Source organism: Macaca thibetana, chromosome 9 (genome assembly GCF_024542745.1).
Source record: "Macaca thibetana thibetana isolate TM-01 chromosome 9, ASM2454274v1, whole genome shotgun sequence".
Lineage (NCBI taxonomy): Eukaryota > Metazoa > Chordata > Mammalia > Primates > Cercopithecidae > Macaca > Macaca thibetana.
The window spans coordinates 11,364,378-11,381,082 of NC_065586.1; the positions used below are offsets into that span (position 1 = coordinate 11,364,378).

Here is a 16,705-nt window from a genome sequence, read left to right on the forward strand (position 1 = left end):
TCCATGTACAGGAAATGTTCAGAAACGGCAAACCTGAAAGACAGAAACTTGCTGTGTGGAAATGGAAATGGGGCTTAATTGCAAACAAGGAAAAGACTTTCTTTTGAGTTGTTCTAACATTGGTTGTGATAGTTGCACAACTCTATAAACTTACTAAAAAATCATCTAAGTATAAACCTAAAATGGGTAAATTTTGTGGCAGGTAAATTATATCTCCTTAAAACTGTTAGGGGAGACAGGGAGGCACAGTCCTCGCCCTTTTACGTATCCACTGTGTCGCTTGGGGCAAGTTAAACTTTGCGCCTTAGTTTTCATCTGTAAACTGACAATTATAGTAGACATACTTCATCGTTACTGTGAGGATTAAATCGGTTAATACCAGTAAAATGTCTAGCAGACTGCAAAGACACAGCAAGCATTCAGTGTTAGCTGTTGTCTCATTAGGATCATTCGGATTACACTCACCCAGTTAGGTCTTGCTAGTTTCCCTTGGTAATTAGTTCTCAATCACCTTTTCTTCTTACCTTTTCCCCTGGCCTTAAGCTCTGTACCACCTTTTAGATGAAAGGTTTGTCCCATCTCCCTCACTGCCCCCAAGGTTGTTCCCTCACATTTCACTTCCACAGCATGGAGAGACCACACCAGGCCAAAACCAACTACACGATCAAGTTCAATTGCACACAAAACTGCCTCCACCATCCTGTCTCTGTGGACCCCCCTCACCCCTCTCCACCCCCATACCTACCCCACATACACATCCCAGTGGCAGATCTCCTCACATATCCCATGCAGCTGCTCTTGCTCCCCTCTGCAGAATGCCCTGCTCTCTCTCCCTCTTGTCCTTCTACATGCCTGTCCTGTCACGCTCAGCTGAGGCAAATCCTTCATGAGACTTCCCTGAACCGAACCTCTTGGGCTGGGATCACTATTTGGCCTTTATATATGTCTATAATATGCCTATAATAGCCTGTGCATATCTCCAACACTGATTGACAGATTACAAAACACATTGTCAGATTAGAACACACATCTCACATCTGGAAGCATGAACCTAGCACAATGCAGGTGCTCGACAGAATATTGGCTGGCCAAATGAAGGACCAGACAGGCAGCACTTTCTCAGTTCCTCATATACTGAAAATGCTCCCAGACTTCCAAACAGCTTAGGACTTTGTTTAGGAACACGGAAATCTTAGGGAGGCTCTCCCTCTGTTGAGGACCATTGTAAGCAGCACCTGAGTGGAAGGACAGGGCCTGCCATGTTCCGTTTGATGCTATAACTGTCAGCAGTTCATGAGCATTTGCAGAGATGGCTGGTAATGTTAATTTTGCTGGTGGAATTTTTCCTAACTTGCCCAACATTCGAGTTTCTAACCTCTGAAACTCTTGGTCTGTTAAGAATCTTTTAGGTATCTCATAGTGGGAATATAAGACAATCAACTTTAGGAGGATTTAAAAGCTTAATGACTGAACTTTAAATTATGGGGGAAAATACAATAATCTGATGTCTGGATTCCATCCAAGATATTCTGATTTAAGTGGTCTGGGATGTAACCTATACAGACAAATTTTTTTAAAGTTCACTCAATAATTCTAAAGAATTATAGTTATTCTGAAGACCCAGCAAGGGTCAAGATCTGCTCTTTATATTAGTTCCTGTCATTTTTCTCATGCATAAATGGTAGCAGTTATGCTTAGATTTATGGATAACTGAAAGTCCTTCTGAAAATAAAATGCATAAATGTCAATCAGATTGCTTTTTCCTATTCTCATGACTTTGGGTCATCTTAAAAGTAATGTTAGGGCTGGGCACAGTGGCTCACACCTGTAATCCCAGCACTTTGGGAGGCCAAGGCAGGTGGATCACTTGAGGTCAGGAGTTTGAGACCAGCCTAGTCAACACGGTGAAACCCTGTCTCTACTAAAAATACAAAAAAAAAAAAAAAAAAAAGCCAGGTGTGATGGTGGACACCTTTAATCCCAGCTACCTGGGAGGCTGAGACAGGAGAATCGCTTGAACTTGGGAGGCAGAGGTTGCAGCGAGCTGAGATGTAGCCACTGTACTCCAGTGTGGGCGACAGAGCAAAATTCCATCTCAAAAAAAAGTTTCACTTCTTAAAATCCACTTGGCCAATAAGCATTAATACCCACGTTAGATACAGACATTTAAAATCCATTAAAGAACAATTTAAAATAAAAGACAAAAAATAAAAGAAATCCTAAAAACATAATCTTAAAACTCACAATCAAGTGCATACTAAGATAAAGGACTGATTCCAAAACATAATCAAGAATAATCTTCAATCCAGAAGATGAAGCTGTAGGTCCTCTGTGAAGAGATCCCTGCTGGTAGACATGGCATGCTTTTCTTGCATCATGACAGTGAAGACAAAGGGGTTTTGCTGACCAGGTGTCTGTTCTTGTGCTTGCATCCTAAGGGCACCCGAGGCAGAGACTTGAAGTGACTGCAACTATGAAAGTCTACTTGAAAAGTACCACGGAGTATGGTGACATTTAGTACTGGAATCTTCTTACAATGGAAAAACAAAGTTGAAACAATCGCGTCCTATAAACATCTCTTTTGCTTCTCCAGAGATGTCCTCTTGGTTGAATCTCTTTTCACTTTTTTGAGATGGAGTCTTGCTCTGTTGCCAGGCTGGAGTGCAGTGGCATGATGTCGGCTCACCACAACCTCTGACTCCCTGGTTCAAGCGATTCTCCCGCCTCAGCCTCCCGAGTAGCTGGGATTACAGGCACGTGCCACTACACCCAACTCATTTGTGTATTTTTAGTAGAGACGGGGTTTCACCATGTTGACCAGGATGGTCTCGATTTCCTGACCTCAGGTGATCCACCCACCTCGGCCTCCCAGAGTGCTGGGATTACAGGCGTGAACCACTGTGCCTGGCCTCTTTTCATTCTTTCAGCGAAACAGTCTATTATTGATAATGATACCTGAATTTATACACATCTCCCAGCTTTAAAAAGATGTTCATTTAAAAAAAATCCTATTAATAAACAAACATATGAAAACGTGAAAGTTTTAAAACTTTTGAGATCTTAGGTCTAGCTTAACTTCTCAGACTAAATATTGTATAAAATAGAAACTATGCCAAAGCACTTTCTAAGGCAAAATTGCCATGAATGAAAGACTTAATGGCAAAATACACAATGTACATGCAGTTACAGGGTAAAATCAGTCTTTGCACTATGAAAATCTGTGCTAAATGGGTTTTTCATAAATATACTTTACCAATCTCTTTATCTTTTATCATTATTTCATTATCTCTTATTAAAAAATAAATTTGAAAAAGTAAAACTGTATGGTGGCAAGATAATTTCAAATTACATTTTCCTACTTAGAAAACAGAGATGAGGAAGTCTAGAAATGCTACCTTATTGCTATTAACAATGTCATACTAAATAAAATAAGGAAAGGTTATGTAGTTTTAAATACAGTCTTACTGGAAATTAGTAAAGCATTAAACATAGAACTGTGACACATACAAGGTAACACAGGTGAATACTAGGCAACAGCTACTCAATTAGAAGAGAATTAGCCTTCAAAGCATCAGGGGGTGCACCATTTTTGCCGTATGAAAAAAATGCACATAAAAGACACAAAACGAAATATACTTATTACTTTTAGCATGTTAAAAAACAATCACATCAAAAAAAGTATACAGATAAAAAATGTCATAAATGACATAAGAAAATAGTGCTTGTGTGTATATATATATTTTTTGCATATATATATATATATAAATCTACAGTATTTACCACTGTTGATATATATATTTTTGAGCAGCTCAGATACTGCTATTATAAACTAAATTGTACAGCTTGGTTTATTACAAGTCACAGAATCATGGTTTTAAAATGGGAATATCCTCAGCTACATATTTATATACATTTATTTCTCAGCTTCCACCTAATCTGAATCAAGAGCCCAGTTATTTCATCAGAGTTTTGTTTGTGTTTCAATGTAGTGTTTAGCTTTAATACACTGCATTTGTTTTGCTATTTAATAACATCATTACCGAGTTGATTAAAATTACATTAGACTCATTATATACATAAAAAATATTGTCACATTCACTAGCTAAACAAATGTTACTTTCATTTTAAAAGACATACTTTTGTACCTTGAAAGCTTAAAGCCCCACCTTGCAACAGGAAGAAACATCAGTGTCCAGTTTTCTACTATTCAAATATAAGCAATGTTGAAAACAAGTTCCCCAATTAAACACGAGGTCGTACCCTCTTGGAGTACCGATATCTTTGTCAGTGTTTTGGTAATTGTAGTGTAACAGAATATTTTTTAAAGACATCACTAATTTCTTTTTAAGCCAGGAACCTGAATTTGTTTCAATGAAAAAAAAAATTTTTTCAAAAGCATGAAATCACACTATATTTTTAAAAAATATCAAAATCCTAGACTCCTATGAAAAACTAGGATCATTTTTATAATTTTAACATGGACAATGTAATGGCCTGATGAGGTGCAGCAATATCCGTCAACTATATTCCCTAAAGAGGTCAGAAATGGATTGTGTAAATGGCCACCCTGGGACTTTCATGGGGAGAAGCTACATGAGTCGGGGCAGAAGTGAGAAGTAACCACACTGCTAATCCAGTTAGTTTGGCTGCCCCACATGAGTACTGTGAGCACTGAGGGATCAGTCAGCTGCAACTTCTCCTGCTCTGAGATTCCCAAGAGTCAGACCAGAACAAAGGGCATAAACGCACTAAGACTGATCTCTTAGTAAATGGATATGATAAGCACTGCTGCACCTTTGGCCGTAAACTTATTTTAACTGCCCCGATTTTTAAGCACCATTAAGTGGTTAGCCTTTCTCTCCAATGTCTTTAATTTTCAGATTGAAAGAAAATGGCAACAGCTGAAGGAGAATGATGAGCATTCTGTGAGATTGCAATTAATAAAGTCAGGACAAACTCTTCAGTCAGTTTAGGACCCAGGTTAAAAATATGAGAGGGAAAAAGAAAAACTGGACCAAAAGACAAGGAAAACAAGAATTACATATTATTCCATGGATCTGGATTAAAAGTAGTTTTTTAAAAAATGTTTCTTTAGCTCCGTGTTCAAACGTGTATGAATAGATGCCTGTATCTATTAAAAGACACATACACTACATATAGCGTTAAAAATATCTATTCTACAGTTTTTTCAGTACTTTGTAACATTAGTCAAAATAGAATGAGCCAACAGAGTAAAAATGTTCAGGTTTTGGAGAAAAACATAAACGGAACTGAGTAATAAATTACCATTGTGCGTGCATCCCTAAATGCTATTGCTATGTTTCCGGGTTAAATTCTAACAGGTCAGTGATGATGCAATTTAAATGCTCATCTTAAGCAGCATCTACGTGGGGCTGAAGACCTTTCCCTTATTCTTACTACTCACAGACAGGAGAGATGTGCGAGCTGTTTACAATAGTATAAATACTGCTTTGGCAATTATGAACATAGCAATGTTGGTTTCATGGGGTTTCTCTCTTGTCTTTAGCAAGTACACATCAAATCTCACAGCAACACTGACTCTTGCATGGAAAGCCCGTCCCGATTCCTGTAGTGGTAGGCTGGAGGCGGGGGCCCTGAATATGGATACCCAGATGGACTGGCATCTTCTGCGGCAGGTGAAGTTTTATACCGCACGGGACTATCTACCGAAACTGCAGGGAGGCCATGATCCTGAAAGGGTGCGTGCTGAAAGGCTGAGTATTTTGGTAAATTGTCACGGCTAGCATCTCGGGTCCATGATTGTCCCTGAGTCTCAGGTCTGTATGTATAAGTAACTTCTGACCATGTTCTGTTATCTGGCAAATAATCCACTGGCGGAATGATCAATTTTCCATTCTTTGGTGACCCTGAATTGCCCGAATATCCCCCAGCACCAACGTCAACAGGGAGGACTTCTATTCGACTAGACGGCAGTACAAGGGGACTTGGGCGGCTGTAAGATTTCTCCGGAGAAGCACTGATGGAAAGAGTAGAACCATGAGGTCTCCTGGAAGGATTCAGTTGAGTCCCAGGGCTAAACTGTGAAGAAGCAAAGCTGCTGTTGGCAGTAGGGAAGTGTTTGGGTGAGTTTCCGTGGTAAATGGGGGGATTGCTGTAGGAGGGGGGATGAGCTAGCCCTCGGGCTTCCCCATCTAGCTGGGACGGATATCGTGCATGACTTGGAGTCTGTACTTTAAAAGTAAACTTGCTGGATACTTTTGACGGACTAGAACTTGGCTCAGCGTGCTTTCTCGGGCTGGGAGGGTAAAGGGCATGCCGTGGGCTCTGGGAGTAAGCCCTTTCCAGTGCCTCCTCCACGGAAGCACCGCTGTCCAGCTCCGGGCCCGGCACGTTGTCGTACTGCGATGCAGTGGAGCCCCGCTTCCCATCCTCAGCATCCAGGGCCTTCATCTTTGGCCGCGCGTTTGCCACCCGCACCTCGGCAGGGCCTGGGGCGGTGACTGCGAGCGTGGGGTGCGCTGCTCGACCTTTGCTTTCCATGGTGTATTTGGCAGTTCTCTCCGTAGCTGAGACGTCTGATGGTTTATTCCATTTGGGCACAAATTCCTTCCTGATATTTGAAGTGGCGTTGCTATTTTGGTTGGCAGCTGCGTGATTATATTGCCTGGAACTGTCCTGTGGACCCGATGGGAGTTTTCTTTGAAAATCTACCTCATCTTTAAGCTTTTTGTTCTCCTCCTCCACCGATTTCCGTCTTGGCGGCTGTGCTCTCTCGGGCGTCCCGGTCCTGCTCTGGGGGTGCAGCGAGTGCTCGTGCCTCCTGTGGGGCGCCGCGCTCTCCCTCCTGCCACTGACCTGCGGGCTCGGCCGGCCCACGCTCCTCTGTCCGTTGCTCAGGTGATGGACACCCCCAGACTGAAGTTCAGGCGGAAGCTGTCCCAAGGGCTTCTTTGGATATTCATCCTCTTTACCTAAAAAGAAAGAGAAAGGCTAAGTAAGATAATACACGAGGATACACGAGGAAACAGTACCCAATAGAAGCAATCCATTAGTAATAATGTCATGCTTTTCATCTGTGCGCAGATACACGCTGACATACCACACACTTTCTACCACACACACACACTGTTTATACCACAGAAGGTTGGTAGCTGATGAGAGGTGTTTAATTTTAGAGACTGATACAAAAACATACCAACACTCACAATCATATTAGGCCAAATGTATTGTGGGTGGGAATATTTTGTAATTTTATGCATAAGTTTCATACAATTGTATAACACGATTCTTACATTTTGTTGACAAGTTGTTAATGCTTTTTCAAGCCTGCAAAGCTGATACTCTCATTTCTATTCCTAACAGGAAGGTGAGTAGTTCAGTGTCTCAATACTATATTACTTTCACTTTAACCTTCCTCAGCTATGATGGTTTTGAAATCTCAGTTCAACTTCTATCAATGCCAAGCAGGTCTGCAAAATTTAAAACTCAACTGATGGCTAACTGTGGTCTCAAAGTTGTCCTCGAATAGATTATTATTATTAAATACTCCCACAGTACAATTTCCTGATCAAAAGAAAAAGTACTCTCTATCTGAAAACTAACATTCTAAAAGAATCCTACTTTAAATGCAAAAAAGAAAAGGAATTTTTAAAAAAAGTCGTATTGGATACTATCGGTTTTGTATTTTAAATAATTAGCAGAAAATTCACGAGGAATTAAAGGAAGGTGTAATAGATTGGCCATTTAACAAACAGTGTTTAAAAATTATCTTTTATAATATGTGTATCTAATCAACATCATCTTGAAGAAACAACAGACTTCACTTAAAATTCCATGTTTTTCACCTGTTTTTACAAAATAATGTACTGTCATTTAAAAATGCACTTTTGCTCTTTTCAAATATCCAGCCATCCACCCATCTAGAAATATTTACTGAGTAAGCCTGTTGGAGTGTCAGGCACTGTGCTGAGTGGTAGGAATAAGACGTGGTCTTTTTTTTCACGTAGCTTACAGTCTTGATGATGATAATTTTGTCACTTATGCACATTATAATTTTCTTTAGGATATTTCCAAAAAATATTCAGTGATCTTTTTGGCGTGAGAGGAGGGAACAGAGAATTATGAAGAAACAATATCCTTTAAATAATTAAGCTATCAGGATCAGAATAATTGAGCTAAAACAACTTTTGTGCTCTTCTGATTCAGTAGTTTTTAAATAAAAAGCAGACTCCTTTTTTTTAAGCCAAATTTCATATGAAACCCCCATATAGAAAAGAAAATATACACAAAGCTGCTGTAGTTAAAGTCGGGGTTGGGTAGGACCAGGGCTCCTCCCAATGAAACCTCTTTTCCTCCCTTTTCCTCTTCCCTCTCCTGGGCAGCTCTGAAGGGCCCGAGGGTTCCAGAGACATCAAGTCCTCCCTGTGTTTTCTACAGAGAAAGCAGAGTCTAGGAGAAGCCAAGTGATCTCACAGTGGCAGGAACCCAGTGAAAACCCAGTGTTTTCATTCTCAGTTCACTCTTCTCTTCCCCTGTGCCGTTTTCATGAAGTGCCAGAGAAATTTTTGGTGGTTTCAATGGTTTGACAATGTTTATGCAAGCTCCTTATTTTATACATATGAAAGAATAAAAGTGTTAGAATTGGCAATTACAGTTTGTTTCAACTAATTCATCCATTCAGCAAATACATAAAGCAACTACTATGCAGCAGACACTGTTCTGGTTGTCCGCAATACAGGGATGGAATGAGAAAAGTGATGTCCCTGTCCTTCTGGAGCCTATATTCTAGTTATACAAAGTGCCCTGAAGAAAATTAAACTAGGAAAAAGGAACTAAAATGATTGGGAGCTGGACAGGGCAGAGCAGGAGAGTGCCAGCAAGGAGGCGGCCCTCTGAGCATGGGCCTTGAGTTGGGGACAGGCAGGCACACATGGGGCCTTGAAGAATGCGGCGAGGAATTTGGATTTTATTCCAAGTTAACTATAAAATACTAGAGGCTTTTCAGCAGAAGAATTACACAGTCTCATGTTTATCTTAGATCACTTTAATGGTGGCCGGGATTTCGATTGTGGCAATACTGAATGATGATGACACTAATGGCTGATACTCACTAGGCACTCACTGTGTGCTGGCCTCTGCTCAGAAAGCTGTACCTGTAAGGCCTGTGATAGGCAGAGAGTGCAGGGCTTTACAATCTTCCCATATTTTAATGGGAAATGGAGGCAGAAACTAACTTGCTCAAAGGCTCACCACTAGCAAGTCACAGGTCCAGAATTCAAACCCTGAGCTGATTCCAGCACCTTTGCTCCTCCTCCTACACTATACCACCATGGAGGCAGTGAGAAGAAGTTGCTTCCTGGGTAATTGTTCAGGCAGTGTCTGCACACCTGCTCAATGGGTTAGATGTGAACTGTGAAAGAGCAAGCAGCGTACAGCATAACTCCTGGCCTGAGACAGCCACAGGCAGATCCTATTCTGGAACAGCTGGCAGAACCCACGTTGTTCTTAAACCTTTTGGTAAGAAATATATTTTATAATATGTGGACCAATTATTTTCATTGACAACCCAAACTTTAAAATGCTTGTAATTCAGAAAAGTTTTCTTTGCTTTATGAATGTATATGTGAAATAAACTTGAAATGCCAGGAATGGAGAAAGCAGACTTTAAATACTAGCAAGTCAAGAATACTCCAAGTAGTTATTCAGCACATCAGGTTAAAAAGCAGCAATAAAAATTAAATTAAAATCTATCCAGAATCCTCCAACAGTTTTTTCCTATCAGCTCTACAAATAGTCATCCATTTACTCCCAAATATATGAATGCCTTCTTCCCTGCAGGCAAATAATCCCAACAAACACAAATTATCAATAAGATATCAAGACATATATAATAGAAAAACTGAATTTATAAACTGTCCTCTAGTCCCCACTGTCTGACAATTTCCTACGGGCAGAACACAGTAATCTGATTGGCTAATTCATTGGCTGGCTGATATTCCATCAGATAATATCAGCCAATCATCAAAACATCCTTCTCAGGTTAGTAAGAAGAAATCTGATGACAAACATGACCATTAAAGAAAAGGAAAAGGGTGACGCCCAGAGTGGTGAATGCACGCCTGAAGATGCGCTGTCACGGGGGCAAAACGATTCACTGCAGAGACTGTCACACTGAGCCCTGGAAGCTTCTCCACCACTCACTGGCTTTTGGCAGCCTGCAGAGAGCCACCAACTTTTTAGCTCACATGAAATAATTTAAAATGTCTTTTAAGATTCTCCATAGCAGTATTTAAAAAACAAACAAAACCAAAAAAGGAATAGATTCCTGGCTGGTCTGCTGCTGCTGCTGCGCCTGCATGTGCTCTCCCCTACATCGCGCTGGCAGTGGAAGCACCCAAGCTGCTCTCAGCGCTGCCTGCAGGTGCCCAGATTCTGATTTCCATGTTTCAGTCTGCATGAATTCTCAATTAGTGAAAACTCAATTCACCTGACATGACGCATTTCGAAGGGCAGCTACGCGTAGCTCTATAACCCCAATCTCAAAACTGGATTGTTTTAAATAAATTTTAGGGACTGCCTTTTTCTGTTAGCAAAAACTCACCTACTTCATTATTTGTGATTATTTGCTTTCATGGTCCTAGCACATTTCAATGTCAATAATGTAATGAAACAAATTACAGCGATTATAATAAAACGCTTTTTATACAACCCCATCAAAAAAAAAAAAAAAAAACAACTGGGCAAAGCAAATGTGGAAGGTAGACACAGGCAGTAACAACCCTATAGGAGAATTTAGAGTTCCAATACTTTGCAGATTTCTGTATGTAGTTTTCCATGTCTTGTGGTAACCAATTTATTCCTGAGAATGGTTAACGTGGGTTTGACTTCCAAAGTTTTTTCCCTAGACACTCAGCTATTGCTATTTATTGATAACAATCAAGTACAATAGTACCCCTTTTAAGTGTGGTAACCCAGAATTGAAGCCATATTCTAGGTTTGAACTAAGATGGCTGATTACTTCCCTTATCCTGAACACTGTAGTGGAAAGTGTATAGCTGTCTGGCAGTCACACTGTACTGCCCTTCCTTTAGAAACAATGTTTCCAAATGTTGTTAAGTTGTATGTCTCCAAGGCACAGTGGAAACAGCAGGGTCAACAGGAACAAGTGACCTGAATTTGAATCTGCCACAATAAGCTGTGTGAACTTGGGAGTCTCAGAATTCTCATCTATAAATTAAAACGGCAATATCTATTTTATAGATTTGCTATAAGAGTTACTATATAAAGAAAATTCTAGCATATTTCCTGACATATAGAAGATGCTTAGGAACTGGTAGCTACTATTATTCTATACAGTCATGCATCACTTAATGACAGGCATATGTTCTGAGAAATAAGTTGTCAGGCAATTTCATCATCATGTGAACATTAGAGTGTAGCGGGGGAACCCGTCCCCAGTATTTCGATGTAGGTTCTTTCTATTTTCCATAAGTGTCAGCTGGCTGAGAAATAAAGAGAAAGAGTACAAAGAGAGGAATTTTACAGCTGGGTCACTGGGGGTGACATCACATATCGGTAGGACGTGATGCCCACCTAAGTCTCAAAACCAGCAGGTTTTTATTAAGGATTTCAAAAGAGGAGGGGATGTACAAACAGGGAGTAGGTCACAAAGATCACATGCTTCAAAGGGCAAAAAGCAGAACAAAGATCACATGCTTCTGAGGAAACAGGACAAAGGGCAAAAGGCAGAACTTCTGATAAGGGTCTATGTTCAGCGGTGCACATATTGTCTTGATAAACATCTTAACAGAAAACAGGGTTCGAGAGCAGAGAACTGGTCTGACCAAAAATTTACCAGGATGGAGTTTCCCAATCCTAGTAAGCCTGAGGGTACTGCAGGAGACCAGGGCGTATCTCAGTCCTTATCTCAACCATATAGGACAGACATTCCCAGAGCGGCCATTTATAGACCTCCCCCCAGGAATGAATTCCTTTCTGAGAGTATTAATACTAACATTCCTTGCTAGGAAAAGAATTTAGCGGTATCTTCCCTACTTGCACATCTGTTTATAGGCTCTTTGCAAGAAGAAAAATATGGTTCTTTTTGCCCACCCCACAGGCAGTCAGACCTTATGGTTGTCTTCCCTTGTTCCCTAAAAATCGCTGTTATTCTGTTCTTTTTCAAGGTGCACTGATTTCATATTGTTCAAACACACGTGTTTTACAATCAATTTGTACAGTTAACACAATTATCACAGTGGTCCTGAGGTGACACACATCCTCAGCTTACAAAGATAACAGGATTAAGACACTGAAGTAAGACAGGCCTAAGAAATTATAAAAGTATTATTTGGGAACTGATAAATGTCCATGAAATCTTCACAATTTATGTTCCTCTGCCGTGGCTCCAGTCGGTCCCTCCGTTCGAGGTCCCTGACTTCCTGCAACAAGAGTGCATTTATACAAACCTAGATGGCACAGCGTACTGCACACCGAGGCTCTATGATACAGCCTAGTACTCCTCCTCAGCTACAAACACATACAGCATGTTACTGTACTCAATACTGCAGGGTCACTGGAACACAATGGTAGGTATTTATGTATCTAAAGATAGAAACAGGACAGTGAAAATATGGTATTTTCGTCTCATAGGGCCAGCATCCTGTATGTAGTCCACTGTTGACTGAAAGTTCATTATGCACCTCATGAGGGTAGCTGTTTTTAGACAGGTTCAAAGTGCTTTATATTGATTCCTATCTCAGTTTATCTTATTTAGACTCATCATTTCAATCTGGGATCTCCCTGGAATTTTACATTAATTAGACCTCCCCATGTGATGCCATCCACAAATCTGAACACCATGCTACCAATGCTTTCATCCAAGTGACTGGTAACAAGTACTGAACACTCAGAGTAAGAACAAAAATGGAGCACCCTAACTTCTCTAAAAGGTAAAGAACTCTCAAAGGAAATGGAGAATGCCCTACATAGAAAATTAAATGAAGAATATGAACAGGAAACTCAAAGAAGAAAAGAGCAGGTAAATATATCACAAGTAATCAGAAAAATGCAAATTAAAATACTTCTAAATTGGTATATCTCACTACTGTGGGCTTGGAGAAACAAATTCGCCAATTTGACATATTGAATATTTTTGATCTAGGAATTCCACCTCTGAGAATTTATCCTAAGATAATTAAGGGATATGCAAAATGTTTGCTATAAGGATGTTCAAAACTGCATTCTTTTAGAAAACTTACATCCTCAACACAGAGGATTTGTGAAATTCAGTAACAATTATGAAACAAAAATATGGTGAAATAAGGTATAGAATATAAACTTGTAGCAGCCTACTGCCATATTAATGTATTTTTAACATTAATTAGTTAAAAAGAAAGTTATAAACAATATGTGTAGTATAATCTCATGTACTATGAATGACATACAGACATAAATCAATATATATGTCTACAAAAATTACTAAAAAAATAAACACTAGTAGGGGTTAATACAGTTTTTAAATGCTCATAGACTGAATTATTATTTTTCCTTAAGTACTACATATTTTTTCTGCTGAGTATCAATCTGAGTAACAGAAAAGTATAAAGTTTAAAAGCACAGAATACTGTTCTACAGGTAGGATGACATTAATCTGCAGTTTCGCTGTATGACCTGTAAGAAATATTTTTAGCTTATCCAAAAAAGTATTTTAAGACTTTGCCAAACACTTTACTTTTACCTATATATACTAGGTTGAGGCATTCTTCCAATTCATTAAATGAGCAATCTTACCAAAAACAAAGTCAGATTAATCAAGTATGGCATTGCTTGATGGAGTCAGATTAGTGATCACCTTCTTTGCTTTCTGAGTGCTCAAAACTCCATTTTTAATTAATCCATTTATTGATTCTTGCCTCAGACAGACATCATGTTTACTTGTCTGTGATTTACATTATTCAACTTTTATCCTCTGTAAAAAGTGGAACTACATGTTTCTTTCTTATCGCTGTCCTTCCAACACTTGCTTGGCTCCACAGCTTTTCCCAGATGACTGTCAATCACAGTTCGCTCAGTCGAATGGTATGTTCCAGGGTCTCTTAGTCACAGCTTGGCCACACTTGGCTTCAAGTTCCTCCTATCAATATTTATTCAAATGTTCTCATTCTAAAACCTCTTTTTTACTGAAAACATGGAAGTGAAACATTACTGGACTAGTGCCTACATCCCTCGCTCAGAGGAGTGGTCCTATCCTTCCCCTAGTTCTCATTTAAATACAGGAAGTCCCTTGGCTGGTGTTACAAGGACAGGGTAGGGAAGAGAGGTCAAGGACAGCAGCAAGACAGTTTCATAAAATACCAGTGTGGTGCAGGAGACAACAAACTGTAGAGTGGGAGTGGAAGGGAGGAGATGTGGCAAAAAAGCTGAACACCTTTGAGGAAAATGTTGCCATGGCATGGTCTACTCCTATGTTGTGATATTCACAGATTTTCATTCTGGAATCCTTTAGACACATAGGAGGCACATATCAGTAAAGACTGAGCTGGACACATAGTAAAATGTAGAATTACCAATATAAGGCATGTGTTTCCTAGGAGAAATAAGAAACCAACTGAGAAGCAATGGAAAGACTGAGGTGGTAACTTCAGGCACAACAAAATGCAAAGGTATGTGCCTTACATACATAGGAGATTTTATTGTTTAATATAAGGAGTAAGAAAAATATTTACCTTATAATTAATTCTACTTTATATTCCAGTCAACACAGAAATGTCCCTGTCTAAGGAAGAGTGCCTAATAGTCTATATATCATACATCTATGCATCATACTAGAATTAAAGGAAAAGTTTAACACGTTCCATTTACTGAATGGGCAAGAGGCCAAAATGCACACTGGGAAAAAAAATCTGTGACTGTTCTGAAACGTCCAAAAAGTAGCATCTTAAAGTTCTTTCATGGTAGTCCCTAACATATTTTCCCTTCCCCAGTAGACTATAATCTTACTTCTTTTGTATTCCTTCCCATAGTATCTAAAATCATAATACAATCACAAGGAAGGTGTTGACAAATGTTCGTTCATTCAAATATTCATGAGTTAGAGTAATGACACACTGTCCATATACACAGGCAGAAACCTGAGGGTTATAAATATCCAAGATCCACATGGCTAAGAAACTAGATGTAGCAGGGTTTGGGGGAAAAAAAATCCAGTACAGACAAAATAACACTGCCTCTAATCAATTCCTAAATGATAACTTCTCTTTAGGAACTACTGTTTAAGAGGAATATGGCAAATACCTCAACTGTATAAAAACATTGAGAAGTTATGGCCTCTTTGCTCTGCCGAGATTTTCAATAAGGATGCAAAGGCAGTAGACAGGGATATAAGAAAGCCTTTCAAATACAGGTGCTGAAAACCCCATTCCTCCACACTTTAAAGACAATAAAGCAAGTGAGGCTGGAGGCCCCGCACAGTGGGTGAAGGGTATTCCCAGGTGCCCAGACCAGACTACGGGGCTGGAGTTTGCTTCACTTTAAACAGTGCCAGGTCACTCCTGCTTTCTAAAGTGATCCATGGCCAGGGAGCAGGCTCAATACTAACAAGTGTAGACCGTGCACGCTCATGATACCTGCACCAATGTCCATCTCCCATGAACATTTGCTAATGCTAACGCTGCAATTATGCCATCTACACATTTCTCCCACAGCTGCCTAACCTCTGAATAGTGTAATAGTCTCAGAAATTCCACAATGAGCAGTGTATATACAGCTTACATTTCCAGGGAGGCCCTCAGGCCCCTGAGGCAGCACTGCGGAGGCGGTAACGCTGTGCCTCTCATGAGGAGGAGAAGCGAGAAGGGGCACAGACAGCAAAGGAGAGGTGGGGAAGAAGGAAGAGGTGGCGGGGAGGTCACAGAAAGCGAGTAATGGAGAGGACCAGAGAAGCAGCCAGGAGCGCAGAGGGTGTGAGGATGGAGAAGGAGGAGGATGGAGGCAGCCACAGGGAACTTCATGGCAGGCCCATGGGGACTCGCTGGCTTTTCACAACCTCTGTAGGGACAGAGGCGTCAGCTCCACCAGCAATACGGAACCCAAGGACGCCATGCCAGGATCTGACCTCTACCATGATGAAGAGGAAAATCTCCTTGACTTCATTAAAGAGGTGATTCCTTTCTAGCGATTAATTATTCAACCGCCACTGAACTGAAAACACATCATGTAGACCCTGTAAGAAGGACGAATGCCATCACCAGTAACATTTTTATATGCCAATTAGTATTCTCTACTCTTCTTCACAGAAGTACGTCCAAATAAAGCATCCTACATTTTGGTGTGATCTATTTTCAGAGCTATCTCAGCCTGCTTGAACTACCACCCCTAGCCCCACCACACAAACACTGCTTTACTTGTCGTTGTTTGGTTTAAATATCTCCTTTCACCCCTAAGCAACTAACTGTAACTAAAAGATTCAAGCATAATTGATGTCAAAACAGAAAGCTATATATAGGCAATAAACATTCATATTTATTATCCGTGCTTGCATTCTGGGCTTCTTTTCAATAGATAGAATCATGTTTTTGCTCACTCCACTATAGCCTCGTGCCTAAAATTTTATTTTCCCTTTCTTCTCCCTAAAAACACAGGAATTGGAGGCCAGGCGCGGTGGCTCAAGCCTGTAATCCCAGCACTTTGGGAGGCCAAGGCGGGTGGATTACAAGGTCAGGAG

At 40.2% G+C, this 16,705-nt stretch overlaps 1 protein-coding gene across 3 annotated transcripts in view; it reads right to left on the reverse strand.

Moving 5' to 3' along the window:
• Window positions 1–101: 101 nt before the first annotated feature.
• USP6NL (USP6 N-terminal like) overlaps window positions 102–16,705 on the reverse strand; it is a 154,836-nt gene continuing 138,232 nt past the window's right edge. For all 3 annotated transcript variants that reach the window (XM_050805281.1, XM_050805280.1, XM_050805282.1), the window contains one exon: window positions 102–6,953. In XM_050805281.1, coding sequence (XP_050661238.1) covers window positions 5,545–6,953 — 1,409 coding nt within the window. In that variant the 3' untranslated portion in view covers window positions 102–5,544. The remainder of the gene's footprint in view (window positions 6,954–16,705) is intronic.